The 18,558-nt window shown below is 42.0% G+C and overlaps 2 protein-coding genes across 3 annotated transcripts in view; one reads left to right on the forward strand and one right to left on the reverse strand.

Moving 5' to 3' along the window:
- Positions 1–8,103, forward strand: part of LOC148652487 (uncharacterized) — a 93,809-nt gene extending 85,706 nt beyond the window's left edge. The window contains exon 6 of one of the 2 annotated variants that reach the window (XR_015925351.1): positions 978–1,107. The gene's annotated coding sequence lies outside the window, so the exon portion shown is untranslated. Of the gene's footprint in view, positions 1–977; positions 1,108–4,843 lie in introns of those variants that run through there. The other variant, XR_015925354.1, reaches the window with a different exon arrangement.
- Positions 709–17,492, reverse strand: tada1 (transcriptional adaptor 1). The gene is made up of 8 exons (XM_088599277.1): positions 17,028–17,492; positions 15,972–16,063; positions 14,669–14,734; positions 11,234–11,331; positions 9,662–9,874; positions 4,618–4,769; positions 2,720–2,876; positions 709–2,297 (listed from the first exon to the last, which is right to left on the reverse strand). The coding sequence occupies exons 1-8, from the start codon at positions 17,099–17,101 to the stop codon at positions 2,145–2,147; spliced, it is 1,005 nt and encodes a 334-aa protein (XP_088455403.1). The 5' UTR covers positions 17,102–17,492; the 3' UTR covers positions 709–2,144.
- Between the last annotated feature and the right edge of the window lie 1,066 nt (positions 17,493–18,558).

Genomic DNA, 18,558 nt, shown 5'->3' on the forward strand with positions numbered 1-18,558 from the left:
GCAGCTTGTGTCTAGAGTTCTGTACCATCCTGTGACCCCCAAGACACTTGTTCACAGTTTAAATAAAGTCAAAGAGTTCAAAAGAGGTGTGGGGGAGTGACAGTGAGGTTAAGCTACAGAATGTCCTTCACTAGAATAACCTGACAATTCAAGCATGTTCACAGCTGGTTTGTAAACAATCCTCCTGTATTCACTCTGGCTTTGAGGGATAAGTACAGAAACAGCAGGAGTCACCAGCACCTGCTACACCTACGCAGCAAATCTAGTTAACAGCTTACAGTTTCTTAATATTAATGTGAACACTGGAAACTCCAGCACGCACAATGACCAGTTACACATTAGATTAAATTTATACTATGAAACAATGCATTCCTGTGACCTTTTGTGTCAGTCGACAATATCTCAGTCCTCTGACCATTCAAGAAAACCAAGTTGTGTTTCAGCAGTGCCAAATTACTTTAATTTTGTTTCGCGGTAGGCTATTCATTTGTCACAAGTTCCATTTGACTAAAACGCTGCATAGGATAAAACACTATAGATCACTAGTGACACCTAGTGGCTATTTGTAGTCAATTTCTTAAATGTCTAAAACTGATAAGTCTCAAGAATGTTAACAATCGGTGTACTTTTAGGAAGTTCATCAGCTGACCTTTACAGAAAAAAAAAGTTTCACAGGTTTAAAAAAATACTGAAAAGGACTTTTTAAAGTTATTTCTCCTCCTGTACAATTTTCAGCTCTGAAACTCACTATTTCTTTACACTGGAGTTCCCAGCATTAAGATGTCATGTAGCATTTGCTCGGGGTCAAAACACTGCAAAATGGGAAAACGTATTTGAGGTGGGGAAAAAAAAGTTGTTTCTTGAAAACATTCTACAGAAACAATGCAATAAAGTGCATCAGTTATTTTAATTACATAAGTCAATGTACTATTTACAGTCAGTACTGACAAAATTACTTGTACCTCTCCTGTAAATAGTCTACAACCAAAACATCACAGCAAGAGCTTGTTGAGCGCCACAGCCCCGTCCACTATAGCTCAGGAAGGTGAGTCACGCTGCAGACAGACAGGAGCGGGTTCTACCAGCCTTGAGATCTGCACCGCTGTGTAGGTTTAACAGGTAAGCTTCAAGTCATCAACAAGAGGCCTTGGAATGATCCTTTTCATCAAGAAAGTAAATGATGTAGCAAAGAGAAAGCTGATGTGGAATAAACCCACTGACCTGGACTGAACTGGAGCTGTTCATCCCTTTACTTTTTGGTTAAGCCTCATAAAGGCAAGAGCATCTTTTAAATTATTAGCATAAGACGGACTTATACACTCATGACAGTTTATGTAACTTTTTATGATCACTTACAAATGTATGCTCTTCATGGGGTGTTTTAATCAGCAACTGACAAATAGCACTTCAGTTAGTATGATTGAATGTGTCGGAGAAGGGGGGAAAACACTTCTCAATGTATTTAAGCAGATCCTGAGGATATCTGGCTGCATTAACATAAGACTTCATCTTGCTCAGACTCCTTAGAGCAGGCTGGGCTGGGAAAGAAATATGTGCAGGGAAGAAAGTAAGCAGGGTGCTGAATATGGCATTCACTACTTTCATGACAGCGCTGACTTGGTTAATCTTCTCCAGCAGTACTGGACACTTTCATTATCACAATCCATCCTCAGCAGAAAGTTCCTGAATTTGTTTATACCCCTACTGTCTCTCCATCTCTGACGTGGCCAGGCCATCAATTTGTGATGATATATTGTGAAGGTTAGTCATAAGACCAGACTGGTTTTTGTAAAAATCTTGTGCTTCTCAGGTTGTTTAAACAGCGATTAGAACTTCCCATTGTACAAGTTTGAATACCACCTTGAGTCCCTTTGACAATCCTTGAGTTTCTCATCACCACAATCAGAATCTGGGACACCCCCACCCCTCCCACAGTTACTGGATACTGGCTCTCAGTGTTCTGTATTTTTACATCACAAGTAGGATTGAACCACCTCTTAAAGTGAAACCAAAAGTTCAGTCTAGTAGACATTCCCAAAAGCACGAGTTCATTTTGGGAGAGGCCCCAGAGGAGACTGTACTATCTTGGGAAGCTTGGTCACACAGGCCTGCTTTCTGAAGCACTCTGTCTCTCTGAGAGCCGGTCAACAGACCAGAAGTCCTTCCTTGGCAGCCAGGCGCCGTCGGTGGATGTGGTCCTGCTCCAGCTCTTCGTGACTGGGGTGCCACAGCCGTGCCAGGATACGCTCCATGTTGAGGGCATACACAGTGTGAGAGGGCATGACCTCCCGGTGAACCTGTGAAGAGCAGTGGCCAGTCAGGGACGAACAGCTCATCATCAGTAACATGAATTTCCACTGAAAGTATTTGTTCTTGAAGCTCCACAGTGGTTCTGAATGCCACAAGAATCCAGTTCACACTGGATGTCTGCTTAGAGCAGCAGACCCCGATTTTATTTTTTAGATGATAATTTGTAAATGTTAAGTTAATACCATATTCAAAAAAGGAACCATTACTTATAACACTTAAGTAAAATATTAAGGGCTTTTGATTTTTCACTTGTGACAAATGCATGCACAGCAACTGGCAAAGTGACTAATCTTTTCCCTAGTTTCCATGCAAACTCAAGTAAGTTAAAAGGAGCTGACATGCTGTAATCGCCATCATTAGGCAGCTATAAAACTATCTTGCTAACATGCCCCCCTGGTGTCCTCCATACCTGCAGTGCCTCCAGGAGGTCCGACATGTTGATAGGGGGCAGTGGGGGAGGGAGGCGGTCTCCTGAACAGGCCAACAGGAGTGCAGCCTGCTGCTCTGCCTCATCTGGCGACACCTGGGGGGGCGGCCCTGCCGGCAGAGAGGCGCTGGGGGGAGGACTGGAGAGAGGAGGTTAGAGGGAGATCATACTGCTACTGGGGCAGAGGAGATAGAAAGACCTTTCTAAAGCACCTTTTATGTACACACTTCTGAAAGCATAAGACAGGCACAAACAACACAAAATAAACCCACACTAAAACCAATTAATAAAATAAGCTTTTAGGCTAGAATACAGAACATGTGAGTTCACGTCTTGACCTCATCTGTCCAGTATACACATGGATTCCACAAGGATGAACACAGTCAATAGCCTGAGCTGCAGCAGCCGGCAGCAACAGCAGATCTGTGAATTCCTGTACAAACGAGATATCCGAACAGCACTAATGGACCATAGTTAGCCCCAATAAATCTAAACTCTTCTGTTAAGCAGGTTTAAACACACTGTGGAGGCACAGCCCCCAAAAAGACAAAAAGAGCAGATGGAACAGCGGTTTTGAAGGTTTACAGGTTAAAGTAAAATAATTCAAGTAAAACCATTTCAAACAATTACAGAACGTAAAAAAAGCATACCCACACATATGCTTCCAGTAAGGAGAAAGAAGCTACAAGAAATCTGTAAAAAGCGGCTGCCAAAATGTTTAAACTTGACAAAAGTGAGAATTACTGAAAAAATAAGCGAGCAAAAGGGGAAATTCTTAAGTTTTTCCCCACTTATTAGCATTCGAGTTCCTGTAGCTTGGAAAGGTGTGAGACAGTGACGCACCCTTCAGTCAGGCTGAGCCAGGAGCCAACTTCCTCTCAAAGCTACCGCTGCTCCATGTACTGTACTGTCACAAAGCTGTCCTGGTTGATACCCACGCACACACACACACTCGCCCTCCCACACATAGTGCCAGAGAGTTTACTAAAGCCAGAGGTCTGAGCTGAGCTACACTTGGTGGATAACTGTGGGGTATGAATACACATAGCCTATTAGCAGTGTGTTGTGGAGGAGCACCACAAGATGCGAGTTCAATAGCATAATACAGGCACAGCAAGTGTGATACTGTATTGGTCTGACACGTGCAATGTAATGAGATAGTTTTGTGGGATAGCCAGTGTGGATTAAGAAGGCAGAAACTGTTAGATTTCTTTAAACAAAGAAGTGCAGCAAACAATAGATACTACTACAACTTCATATACCTTGTGATTTGCAAAAGATAAATTTAATAGACAAAATAGTTTTAAGAATCCCAAAAAATGTACATGTTGATTAAACTAAGAGGTCTGCAGAAAACTGTACATTGTAAATTAAAGATATAACTGTATCCTTAATTTACAATGTGCTGTTATTATATAATGGTTATCTCAAATTGCACACATACAAAGGGATGTTTTTTCAAATTTTATGAAACTAGATACTGGATATCCAAAAAAAACTGTTTTATTTAGAAGCACAAAATGAGAAACAGACACACCTAAAGTGTAAAGAACTAGGGTGCATGTACTGTTTTAATTTACATGTCTGCTTCAATCAAAATGATCTTGTGTTCCTGTGGAACACATTTCTGCAGCTTTGCACAGCTTTGTTCTTCTGTTATTTTTGCACATGCACATTTTTCCACAGCTCAACAACACTTCAAACATCATCTGTAGAAAACCGTGTAGTGACAGAGAGACCAAGGGTAGCCTCTACGTTAAATTATTTTACCAGTATTTTTGTTTCATAACATTCTATAGTGTTAAAAAGTTCTTCTGTATCAAATTTAGAAACTGCCTTCATAGGCAAGAGCAGTGCGATATGTCCCAGGCCTTCCTCACCACTCTGTGCAGCTCTGGTAGGCCGCCACACTGTTCTTCAAGTAGGGCTGCGGTGTGATGTCACTACCGAAGGCGTAGGGGAAGTGCCCGTCACGCAGTCGGTACGCCTTTCTCCGGGAGACCACGGCTGTCAGGACATCTTTCAGGTGGTGCTGGAACAGAGAGGGAGGAAGGGGGTCTAGACGTTTTGTATGCATAAATGTTTCATCTTTCTGTCTCTTTGTAGTTTTTGTGTGAACTGGTAATGCTGGCTTTGAAGTATACATTTGGGACAGCCGTGCAAACCTGAAGAACAAAGAACAGCTGACTACCAGTTTCAGAAGCGCAAGCCAGAATGTTCCCTATCTCCAGTGGAGACTCGAGCCTCGACTCCAGCCAGCCTGCTCACCCTTCACTCAACGGTCCTGCTGAAGTGGCAATGTGTAGTCCTGAGAAAGGGCCACCCATAGCTGAATTTTCTCAAATTGTCTAAAAGCCAGATTGTATATATTATTGTATGCAGCCTGCAAGTCTGAGCATTTAACAATGAAAGCAAAAGTTTAATTTTTTAAAGAAAGATAATTCTACCATGACAGAACAGTACATTAACAAATTCAAGTTAAGAAACTGCCATTGCAAGCTGATCATGCCACCGAGTGGGTCTGTATTACAGTGCTTGCAGACTTTTGCCTCATGGTTTTCTGTGGCCATGAGAAAGGGCTGGTCTGCAAGTACTGACTGTGGCTACAGGAATGTGGAATTAAATGAAAACACCTTCAATTTGCTTAGAGTCTAAGAACACAGATATGATAAAGGAAGACCCTGTCCATATTCTCACATATCCATGTATGTTTTTCATAAAATATCCACTTATGAAATAAAAGTGCTCTTGTTCATCAAAAACTAAAGTTGACAGAACAAGATCAGCACAATTAGCACTGCTCTACTATACTGTGCCACCTTGTCAGAATTAGCAAAACTGCTAATTTACCAAATGAGTCATGGTAAAACTTTATTCAAAAAGCAGAACAACAGAAGACAATCTTATTTTGGATGCATCATGCCTTGTGTTTTCCTATACTGTGCTTATTTAGAATAATGTGTATATACCTAAGTTTGTCTCCTGCCACTGTTGCATTAATGTCCACAACATTGTAGAGTTTTATATATGTTGTACTGCCTATGCTTTTAATGGCCTCTATATACGCTGCGGACATCCAGTAACACAGTAACATATCGATATAACACTAATGTGATTTTTACACAAAAGCAATTAGTTTAGAACAGAGGTGAGCGAACCTGGTTCTTGAGGACCGTTTTTGGTTTCCCTTTAATTTATACGTCAATTATTTAACTGAACCAAATCAGTTGTTTTGTAAGTTTTTATCAGGTGCCATTTGAAAGGTGCTTTTAAAATCAGCAGGTATTCAGCACTTGACAAACAGGTTTGCATATGATCTAGAATGTTTAAAGTGCATTGTATACCTGGTTTTCCAAACTGACATGATATCTTGAATGTTATATACATATCTGATAGGTTGCATTAAGATGGGATTGCTATTGGGCACTAGAGACCACAAAAACCTATAAAGACAACAATTCTTCCACTGTGTGCCATCCTTGTATCCAGAGACCTTGCTAAAGCCTGTAAGAAATCTTTGCTTTCCAAAACATAGGTAAAACTGTTATACACTGCAGCGAGTAAATCTGTGAATACTTAAATCCAATGTTTCTAGCAGCTCCTAGTGGCAGTTCCTTTGCTACAGTATCTGCAGGCAACTTATCACATATTCTACTACAGAGCTCATCCCTACAACATGCATAAGCAACTGTCTACTAAAACACAACATGGACAGAAAAGAGGGAACAATCCCAGATGGCTGTCTTCCTTCTTGAATCTATCTAGAGCCGGCGGAAAAGGGTCCCCACTTTCCCTTGCAGTGGTGCATGGGGCACTCCATCTTGGAACCTTAATGTAGAACACTGTTGCAAGGTCAGCTCATCAGGGGTACAGCTCTGAGATCCTTACGTTCCAATGGCTAGACAGGCAATCCATTATCTGGCAGTGCTCTTTTACTGAAGATTTCAGGAAGGTACCATGTACAAAGGATGACAGGCAGAGTGTTGATGTCATGGCATCTTATCCCTCTGAAGACAACGGGCTAGATGTCAACAGCCTGCTGACACCCTACCCCACTGGAACTGCTGGGCGGGACACTGGCAGGACATCCCTGGCCACTGAAGACGTAAGGAGGCCAGTTACCTGGAGATACTCTCTGGTAATGGGTAAAATGTCAGCTCCTCCTGGGAATACTGGGAAGGATGCCAGCAGGGGCAGGGCAGCAGCCAATAGTCTTCCTCCTTCCTCTCCAGAGGTTAGGGCAGTGGAAGAGGCAACTTGTACTCCTCCTCTTTGTGTAGAGGCGAAGGCATGGACGAAGCTGGAACACTCACCACCTATGGAGGCCATGGCTCGGCCTTCTGACTCATGCCACAATGGTTTCTTTTTGCTCCCTCAAGGGGCCTCCTGGGACTCCTCGCTCAGCAGCCTCACTACTGACAACGTTTGGTGCCTTTTTGGCAGTCCTTTCTGTCAGCTTTCAGCTGGAGTTTCTTCCTGTCCCTGTGTTTGCAGTCTGCTAACTCTCTCATCCAAAGCTCTAACCACCAACTTCTAGACACAAACTGAACCGTGCAGGTGGAAAAACATATGCAGCATATCCTGGATACAATTAATATGTTGTCTTTCTGACAACTCTAATTTCTAAAAACCCAGATATTTTCATTTCTGGTTTTTAATCAACAAAAAGTTTGTTTGAATAGCTGACAATTCTTCCCAGGAATACTGTTTAAAAAGACAGAAACAAAGTAAATAAAACTTTAAATAGAATAATTATGTCATAAAATTGCAAATAAGGGGTAGCTTTTATTGGGTTTTGGGAAGCGATGGAAAATAGCATTGTATTTGTCTATTTCAGCACATAGTTTAGGCAGCCAGTAACAGATTTTGGATAAGTCTTTGAAGTGGGACACATCAGCATATATTCAAGGTCAAAGTGCAATTACTTAATATGTATGGAAAAAGTACTGGTATATGTTAAGTATACAGCTTTGTATTGGTGAACACACCACCACAAGGTCTGTTAAAATAAAAGAACCATCTTTGTAGAGGAAAAATAAATTGACCTGTGCCTAACGAAGTTATCAAGAGAAAGAGCAAACAACTTCAAAGAACAGGATGCAAACCTCTTGAGCATGAAATGAGCCAAACTCATTTAGAAATTAGAAAACAGACTCAACGTACACTGCTGTACTTATTGAACTGAATAAAAATGAATCTCCGCAAGACCGTGTCCTGCTCTTCTAATAAAGGATTGAATTTTTTCTAATAAAGGATTGAATTTTTTTAGTGGAATTTTTTTGTTACTGTGAACCTATTTCCTCGTGAACTGGTATATGTTAGCAACTAAACTGATATAAGTTTTAATTGTATAGGCACCTGCTCCACACCTTTGTTACATTATTATATGGCAGGCAGGGGCACCTTTCCAAATGGCTTGCTGGTGTGGGCAGATCTGGACCTGGGCATCAATGAATGGCTGCAGAGATCTTCAAATGAGCAGCCAGCCCTGAATTTCATTGTACTGGCCGATATGCATGAGTTCGTACGGTTAGATGGACTTCAGCCATCACTGTCCTCAAGAACCCTGCAGGATGTGACTTGGTACAAGAGTAGACTTTGTTGCTTTCGAATTTGTTGTATAAGTAAAATACAGCACACTGTATATAATATTGGCACCAAGATCCAGCAGATGCCAAAATTATCAAAGATATTGATGTGATCTTGGGGGAGAGGGTCACATTTAGACCCCTTAATTACTATTATTCAAGGGGGTGAAAGAAAAGGTGTACATTAACACTATGACTGCGTGGAAAGGTATGACTTTGATGTTAACTTACTCTCTTTCTGGGAGCACAGGGGGAACCAGGGAAAATTTGTCTCTTTAAACATTCCTTCAAGAAGGTCTATTGACTTGTCCGGGAGCAGATTTTCAGGTCTTTACAACACAGTGTCAACATACACCCCTATATTAAAGTTAAATATCTTTATGCTTGTTGGCAAACTGGCAGCTGTTCTACACTTAAAGCCAAGGTTCTTAGAATCCCTACAGAAATTCAAACTGGAAAAACTGTGTATTGAAAAAGCACCCAAGGGTTAGTCCAAAAATAGTACAGAAGAAGCTGTTGAAAAGTACCTCGTCACGTAAGAGCAGAGAAAGATCCCTCATCCTCCCACACTAATTCATACTAGATACTGGCTTGTGCCCATTTTAAAACCAGCTAAAGAATCATGTATGCTTTCAAAGTGATCTCCTGCATTTCAACTGAAGTGCATCATCCCTCTCTGATCCCTTTACTGTCCAACCACTATCCAACACTTTTCCTCGGCTGTAAATATATTAAACACACGCTGAACACCATTTCACTTCCCCATTTCAAAGCAGTGACAGAGGAGGAGGAAGGACAGGGTACACTATAAGGTCTTATGCAAAAAAATAGGTTTTAAACTGGAGGGGGGTTTTGTTTCTTGCAATGTTTTGTTCCCAAATTGTCTTGAGCTTTGTTCATGAAATGTAAGATATCAACAACAGTGAAAAAGAAAGTCCCTTATTTCAAAACGTGCAAGAAAAGAGTGAATAATGAGTTTATCAGGGCTTCCCAGTTCCTGGGTATGCAGATCAGATGAATAAATTACCTCTCATCATAAATCATAAAGAAAATAATGCAATAAGCACATTTATTTCCTCATTACAATAAAAAGGAGCTAGCCAGTAACTGAGAAAAACTCATTTTAATCAGAGCAGAGGCACAGCTGCAGTGCAAGATCACAAAGAACTGGTGTGGAAGTTGGAACCATATTATGCCAAACCATAGTTAGTCTATTTGCAGATACCCCTGTCTCTCCTATACCTTCTCTGTGGAAAACGTGCAGGAACCGAGGAAGGATTTTTGTAAAACAAAAAATCCTATTATCCTCCATCATCCCCCATCCCCATCATCGTACCTCCACAGCGCAGACCAGTGTGCTGACAGCATCCTCGGTGACGTTGTCCAAGCCGAGCTCAAAGGCTGTCACCATCATCCGAGCCTCCAGCTGCCCCCTGGTGGGCAGCAGCAGCGTGTGTGCGCTGAGACGCAGCTCCTCCTCCTCCGCCCCGGCCTCCCTCGGGCTGAAGGGCTGCGCGCCGCTGAGGGGGTTCTGGGGCTGGAAGCGGTGCTGTGGGAGAGAGAGAGCCGTGGGGTTATGCAGATCAGGGAAAATGAGCAAAAGACTCCCACTGCTTAGCAGCTTGACCCATTCCAGCTTCTCCAACAGCTGTACCAGAGAACTCCCATAACAAAAGGTACAAATCTCGAAATAACCTCCACCAGACGGTGGATATATTTGTGTATTTACTGGCAGCTCACAAAACCTGATATAGAACAAACTACTAAACAAGAGGAGTCTTGTAGGCTTCTCTGGAATGGCAGTGGTATAATGTTGTACAAAAAATTTAGATTACATTGTAGAGGGGCAGAGTCTGAAAGAGTCTCCCTATTACCCATTGTCTTTTTATGAAATAATATGCAGACCAAAACTTGCATGAATAAAAAAAATCCTAATAAAAATAATATGGTTGCAGCCCTGTCAGGCCCTAGTTCCCTAAAGATAATTTTACCTCGACCCATGTAACAAACTCAAAAAAGCGTCCCCTGGGGTACATACCAAATACAGACATGTATAAACATACAGACTACATAGCTACTCTCATAAGAATAGTAGCTGTGTAGTGAACTGTGAATGGGTTTGAGTCTACATAAGATCATAGTAAAATCCCATTTTTATGAAACAGGTCAGGTCGATTTCATTCCCCCAAAAAAAGTTTTTAATTAAGATGGGTGTTGTGTAGTTCACTCTTCACAAATTAGTCAAATAATAACGTTGGGAAAAAAAACGTGTAGTCTTGCGTTTTTTCCTTCATTAACAAAAACAAAGCCTACTGCATATGGATGAATAATCATGGTAATAGATTTAATATATTATTGAGGATGGTGAGAATCAGAGAACAGCGATATGGTCAAAGAAGAAGATATATTTATTTCACAGCGGGACTATGCACGGAAACAGAGGATTCGGCGAGCAATTCAATTTCCACGAGGTAACACTCCCCAAGTCTTACACAGTGGTGAATCCTGTTCCCGATTGCTGTGCGGATGCGATGGGAAAGAAACGACTGAACAGGGAAGTGTGTGTTCAAGTGGGAAACAGCCAGTGCCACCATGTAAAGGTCAGCTTACAACCTAGTCACTTTCATTCCGTAAAACTGGCCTTTCCGCTTCAATGGCAGGACGTAAATTTGGGATTTTGCTGTACATGGTGTCAGCAGCTTACAGCGTGGAGGCCAGAGGCCAGGGCTCCCAGCACAAAGAGGGAGACAACATGCAGATGGAGACACTGGAGGGAAGGCAGGTGGAAGTGGGATTCGGTATTCCAAGCTATGGGGAAAATGATTTGGATATGAAAGTTGGGGCAAATAGAAATATAGAGGGGAAGCTGTAATTTCAGAAGAGCAGATGGAATAAGATGGGGACTTACATCAAATTTCTGTCTGACTGAGGAGAACTTCTTCTTTCCTTTGGGCTTCCCAGGCTTAGAGGCAGAGCCCCCAGCCCAAGGCAAAGAGCCAGGACCCTCTGAAAGACACAGGAGAAACACAATCAGGGAGAGCACACAACAGACCACAGAAGATCAAAAACCCCAAGCTAAATCTGTGATTTTTCTCAACTCTATGCATCTGACAGTACCCTAATACTTTGATGTAAGAGAAGGCACAAAGATAAATAGCTGACTAATGGGATGGGAGGCAGAAAGCAGGAACAGTTTCTTTATTAGTTTCTGCCAAGAAGAAAGTACTCATGACAGCCATATTTGCAAAGCAAAAAAGGTCATGTGTCGGAGGAGCCTACCTTTTTGTAAAGTTGTAAAGGGCAGCTCACTGGGTGTAGCTCAATTTATCTGTCTGATACCTGGAAACTTGTCTTCTCCCTGGTTTTTGATCTCTCCCTATCCTTCCCTTTCTACCGTACTGCTGTCTACTGTAATACATTTCAAAATTAAATATTTAACTTAGTAATGTAAAACAAAATAATAAAATATGCGACATAAATCACAGTCACTTCCATCATTTATGGTTTAGGGACACTATATACTGGAATGCAAAACGTATCTGGGTAAGACATGATTAGAGTTACCCATTATTTGCTTTGAGTGATGGTTAAAAATTTTAACTTCTGTAAAAGATGGCTGAAGTGCGTTTTGCGTTTTTCAGGCGTTACTGTCAAGCCTTTCACCAGGCTCCTCCTGTTTCCATCCCCTCTCTCTTGAGCGGGAATGGGTATGTGGTGACAAGCAGATTCCTCTAGCTTATCCCGGCCAACTCAGTTTTGTGGCGATCTTTACATGCAGTACTGGAATGTGGTTCAAGCTTCCTGTCCTCCTCTATTGAACCCCACCTTCCTTCTTAACCAGGAAAGCCAATGTGTGTGGTCGCATGAGATTAGGACAAGACTTTCTTATTCACTTCTCGGCGTTAACACACAAAAAATAATTCAGCAGCATAGAAAAACGGTGGCCAGTCATAGTATTGCCAAGGACTTAATTATATCTATAATGCACAATTTCTATAGGAACACAAATACTGTACTATAGCAGAACCAAACATACTAACAAAAGATAACTGCACTAGGAAAATGCACTTTATATTAAGTCTGTGAGCTCAGTGTGCTTTAAAATGAATAAACAAGAAGAAATTTAAACTATTACCTATTATTTTAATGTCAATGGAATTTGCATTTTATTTCAAGTGGATTCTATGGAGAAGGTCATTTAAGAATTAAAAGGATTTTTGTTGGTTGTTCCCCCCCCCACAGAGAGCCATCTACCCAACTGTTTGTCACCTAGATGTCAAACACCATCAGACAAACTGAGCCACAGGAAACTGAACAAATGGCCTCCTTTAATTTAAGATGATGTTCTTCATGGCCTAAATGCAAAATGTTTCGCTAATCCTAGACAATCTTGTTAATCTTGTTACATGGCACCTTGTGGCCAAGGTCTGCATTACAGAAGGTTCATGAATGAATACATCATGCTTTCTGCGGTAGGCTTTTTCCCATTTTTTTCCTGGTGTTGTAACATGCACTCTTTAAAAATTCCATTTTTATATTAATTTTTCCTTGTGTTGTTCATTACGACAAGTAAATAAGTTATATAGGATGACTAACAAAAAATCCATTTTAATCACATAACAGGAATGACAGTTTTATAGAAGGGCACGCTAATTGTTGAAAATGCACATAGACATATGGTATTTCTTAACTCAAAGCCATAAAGCAACTTTCATCAGAAAAATGTTTAACGGGTAGATGCTGGATTTGTTCAGTAAAGGTGCATTTTAAAAATCCGTCCACACATTACAGGAAGTTTCTAAAGCCAAGCAATCAACCTTCTCAATGTGCCATGTAAAAGCGCCTTTCTTCGAGTCTATGTGCAGTGAAGAAAAGGAAAACAATCTGTACGCATTTTTTACATGCCATTAAACATTAGCCTTTAGTGTGAGCTGCATGGAAATATCACGAGAGTAAACCAATATCAGTTCTCCAGAAAGAAAATTCATAAGTCAGCCAATTCACACATACTCACAAACTAAACTGCTTAAGTTAGAACTGCATTTGATGCAGTAAGTGACTTCCCTGGAAATTAATGCAAATATTTCGTCATAATCCAGCACAGCAAAAGGAGTCTTCAGAAACAGTGAACTACCATATCCATCAATACTACACGTACTGTAGTATTTCATGTTCCTGCTATTTTTGCCTTTCTTTCTTTCTCACAAAGCGTTTTTGAGCTTGCAATGGCCAATTATTTCCCATTATACTCCTGCCTCCCTTAGAATTAGCAAGACTAGGCTCTCCTGCAACAGTCCCTGCACTGCTCAGGAGAGAGGAATACACGTTGCAGGAGCGCAGCCACATGTCCACCTGCTGAGCCACTCGTCATGACCTGTCCACAGGAGAGGAAGTGCTGAGTGTCACCCTGCGTGTCCCCTTTAAAGCCACAGGCACCTGGTTGCTCTTCCACTTCCTGCGCCGTCACTGACGGAGGGTGACATGACTGAACTTTGAAGGAGCAATGTCCAAGTCCTGGAGCTCACACTGCTCTCCAAGCAAAGGAGCTTTACCAACTGAGCACTGTAGACCTGTATGTTTCTGCATCTCTTCTCCTGAGGAAGCTTCCCATTTGAAATTTAAACAAGCACAGCTGGCAAGGACTAACAAGGAGAGGGAGAGAACAAATGAATCCTAGACCTCTCTTTCACTGGTTCTATCGAGAGGGGACAGACTTTCTCTGAAGAATAAAACCCGCCGATTCTAACCCAAGATCAGTTTTGCATTATCTGCTTGTGCAAGTATTTCTGTTCTTGGGACGACAGTGTATGACAAATAGCAAAATATTAAAATTTGATTTCATGTACATTAACTTAGTAGTCTGTATATTCTGTCCAGGGGTGATTATCTCCTTTCAAAAACTCTCTATTGTGTTATGCGTTTATCCAACGCACACTTTGTGTCACAAGCATCAACATCAGCAGAGACTTACGTCTTACTGCACCCAAACTTTAAGTGTAGATTGCTGCCATCTACTGACTGGAACAACTGTCTGTGTGCCAGGGAAAGGGAACTTCTACTAACCAAAACTCATGTGGGGAAATGAAGGAATTTTAAGAAATATTAGGCATAGGATGCCAATTTACTGATTCAGAGAAGAGTTCAGGTATTACTGTATGTAGGATAACCATGGAATCTCCAGGACAGTTAAAAATAAGTATTATCTTTTTTAAAAGTTAGCAAAATTCAAACTGGAACTGCTACCACACAGTTTCAACATTTCAGACATATTACAGTTTGACTGTGGTCTTGTTTTCAATTTGACAAAGGAAAAAAAATTCCCTGCGATCGCAAAGCCTCTTACCTGGGGTGGAGACCATGATCTGGCAGCGGGTGAGAATGGCCAGAAGGAAGTCATTGTGGAAGTGCACTGCAGAGAGATGCCAGCAGGTGTCAGTGTGTGCAGCAATCCATCCTCCTCTTTCACAAGGGGTTAATCTCCGAAATGTTTTTGGCATTCAAACTTTCTAATATTTACCACACTTGACTGAAAAGGTAAAATGAAACTGCTGACTTCACAGAATTAAGAAGCCAAGTTTTCAAATGAGGAAAACTAAAAAAAAAAGTAACAAACTGACAAGATTTGAGTTACAGTGTACATCTTAAAACCAGTGTAAATTTATTGTGCCACATCTTTTATATGTCAAAGTGCCTTAGGAGGTTAAGTCAGACCTTCGCAGAACAAAAAACTATGCCAAAAAATGACTGGATCCAGTAAACGTGCGTTTTTCATGAGGCGTGGGTCATGTCACCAGCCAACTGTAACTGAGCATGGTGGTTTGAGTGCCAAGGATGAGTAGGGTTAGTCCACCAAGGGCTCTCTCGGCTCTTGCTGACAATGACGCCTGTGGCTTCCAAGTACTTGCAGGCATGCTGGGCTGTTGGTGAGGGGCATGCCTCTCCTCCAATCAGCACTGAGCCTTAGGTGTGGGCCTCTGCTACCTGTGACAACGGGCTAAAGATGGTAGAGTGAGGGGAGTCTGCCGCCAATTGAGCACATTCCCATTTGAGGTAGCAGGGATTATGGATGCATTATGGATTATGGAGTCATGAGAAACACTCAACTGGCAATTCCAAATCAAGTGGGTGTAAAAAAAACTGGTGAGGATTCTGTTTGTTCATAAACAATTACTTAAATATAAGGAGTTTTATACACCTATCTACAGAAGGCATTCAAAACTTTTTGAACATTGGGTTTAACACCGTTTTATTATTAAAAATAAGTGCCACAAGCAAATATCTAGACAGATCCTAAACATGAAAGTGTGTGTAAAATGTTTTATATTCCTGTAAAATGAAAGATGCAACATAGGGACACTTACTGACCAGGACACTCTCAAAGACACGTGCCCTGCATGCTTTACCCCAACTGATAAACCCTGGGCTCGGAATCACTTTATTCAAGACAACACTGTTAGAAAGCAAGGAACGTGCAAGGATAAATTTTAAAAAATCCAACGAATGGTGATTTACAAAATATTCCACCAAACAGAGCAGTCCGAACGCTGCAGTGGAAGACTTTTACCTGCTGAAGGTTTCGACACCAACTACAATAAAGCAGGACAAGTCTTACCCAGCAGTCCCCCCTGCAGAAGGCCTGTTCTTACCGTTCCCTGGGCTGAGCAGCCGCCTGGCCTCGAGGTCAAACTCTTCTTTACTGATCTTCTGTTTGAACCACAGCTTCAGGTTTGCCCAGTACCTGCAGAAAGTCACAGACACGTCTGTACAAGAGAGCGCCTCAGTCTGCGAAACACTCCAAACCTCTGCAGCTACACGACGCGCCCCAGGTTGTGTGGGACAAAGTGATGGTCCTGTTACACACAGCACACGCTGAATACACCTGTGAGCGGGAATTTACCGCCACCATTGCCACACGTTGGAATTTAGCCCGGAACAAAACTAAATTTGTGAGGAGGCTTTGCAGAGGTGTGCAGGAGACGAGACACGACACAGCGCAGATTTCCTGCGAAGTCAGGAGGGTTGGTGGAACAGGACACTTACAAGTGAACTTTAAATTAATGACCGAGAATCCAGAACAAACTGCCTGCCAGCAAAACGACTTCAATCCGGTGAAATAAAGCCAAGAACAGCCCTGAGCGAGATTCCAAATAACGAAATGCGCCGGCGAGTCCCGTTAACTACACAAGAGCTGAGCTCCAACTTTGCGACAGTAACTAAGACTCAGATGTTGCAGTAAACTCTCTCAAATAATAACACAAACGGAGAGAAACCTCTGGCTCTTGTAAAAGCGGCTTGAACTGAACAGTAATGCACATCGTCCATAAGACAAACAAGCAGACCGAACAGAACTAGAAGAGTTTCGAATACCCACCACCGTGATTTGTGCTACTTTTGCTCAGAATTAAGAAAAATAAAATAATTTAAAAGTAACTTCCTGTGTTCGAGGTGAAAGAAGACAACAGACACTTCAAATAGAAGCATTAAATAACGAATAGAAATACAGCAAGCATTTGTTTCTAAACAGAAGGCAAGCGAGCAGGTACTGCTTGCGGAAGACGGGAACACAACCCCAGGAAAGCCCGCTGCTTTACAAGGCCTACTCAGCGTCTGACCCTGGGAGCCAGCTCCGCTAGTAAATTACAGCCCTGGGCGGGGATTCGTCTTTAAAGGCATGGTCGGGCAGCCTAGCCTGGCCTACTCACTGCTTCAAATTCTCTCCCAGGGCTTCGCTTAGGTTCTTCTTCGCCGCCTCCAGCTCGCTGACATGGGCCGCCATAGCGCCGGACTACTCCCCGGTCCTCTGCTAGATCCGGAGGAGGTTGCTAGGCTGTACGGAGGAACCGTTGCTAAGGGGGGAGAAAGCCCGCCTAGTTGCAGTCTTCCGCTTTGCTCCCTTACAAAACTTCCTTAAAAACGCCTCTGGTGTATTTCTATAGCACTCCGCTTTGACATACGCCGCCACCTACAGTATCAGAGCTGGAAGCGCAGTCCAGGTACCAAAGGCACGGATATGTCTTTACATGCGCGTCTTAGAGGACCGCTGTACATCGCGTTTTACACCTTCCTGAACTCATAATTAAGGAAGCGCACTACTGCCATCAAGAAAAAAATATTTCATGTGCGTCTCGTAGTTTCGAAGAAAAATATAGTTCGTATCACACATGAAAGACACTGATGGAAAAAAGAAACGCAACACCTCCTCCTCCTATAGTATTCTCATTCCAGAAAATGTTGCGTTTCTCCCCCCCCCCCCCATCAGTATATTTGTCCTTGATAGCAGCAATGCGTTTCACTTCTTGACTTTGATTCATGAGAGCTTCAATGCAGTCGTATATCACCGTTTCCAGGTCTTTAGTGATGAACGATTATAGTTTACCTATGAACCCCGGTGGACTACAGCCCTACAGGAGCAAAAATGAATGAGTTTCTCAGTCGCATATCTAAACCATTACAAGAAACGGTACAATATAAAATAAATTTCCCCTAGGGACAATAAAGCTTGAATTGAATATCCGTGCTAGTATTGGCAGTAGTAGAAATGAGCAACTTTATAAAGAAAATCTCTTTCTCTCTTACACCAGGCATTTTGTTGCACATTCAGTACTTAAAATATGTAAGTAAAACTTGTTCCAAAGATACCACACCCTGATACCATACTCTTCACAGGACCCAGCCTCCGGCTTCCAGTTTCAAATACACAATAAACTCACAAAAACTAGTGTAAGGACTTCACAGTGCACCTTACCCTTTTAAAAACTTTTGTAGAGAAAAATAAATGCCTTCTTGATCATAAGCAGAATAATGCCTAAATCTTCTAATCCGCCCAGAGGAACTTCTTGAAGAGTCTTCACCCACTGAACAGAACCGGGTGACCTCATCTCAATCTCACAGGCAGACAACTAGAGCACCAAGCTGCCGCGCATTAGAATGGAGATGTAAACATTTCCAAAAATTAAATAATAAGTAGATGTAGACCAGGGAACCCAGCTGTGCTCCTCAGGGTCACTGTCCAGAAGGTTTAATAGGGCTCTTCAAATCTGCAGCCCTTTAGGACAAAAAAAAGGTTTCAACTTGAACCCATCAAGCAAACAACTAGTTCAATCAGATAAATAAAGCTCAACCAGAAACCCTCTTGCCTTCCAGGCCTGGAGTCGTTTCAGCTGAACGCAGACTTACCTGCATCAGATCCTGCAGAGCCCCAGTCCAGTCTTACAGAAATTGGGAAAACATGAA

Source organism: Lepisosteus platostomus, chromosome 11, assembly GCF_059453375.1.
Source record: "Lepisosteus platostomus isolate fLepPlt1 chromosome 11, fLepPlt1.hap1, whole genome shotgun sequence".
In the NCBI taxonomy this organism is placed as follows: Eukaryota; Metazoa; Chordata; class Actinopteri; order Semionotiformes; family Lepisosteidae; genus Lepisosteus; species Lepisosteus platostomus.

Excerpts from the sequence above, each read along its gene's own strand:
- tada1 (XM_088599277.1), bottom strand. The coding sequence starts at position 17,101 with ATGGCGGCCCATGTCAGCGAGCTGGAGGCGGCGAAGAAGAACCTAAGC. Across the intron at positions 16,064-17,027 it reads CTGGGAGAGAATTTGAAGCA|GTACTGGGCAAACCTGAAGC; the intron begins GTGAGTAGGCCA and ends GACTTTCTGCAG. Across the intron at positions 11,332-14,668 it reads GATCATGGTCTCCACCCCAG|AGGGTCCTGGCTCTTTGCCT; the intron begins GTAAGAGGCTTT and ends TGTGTCTTTCAG.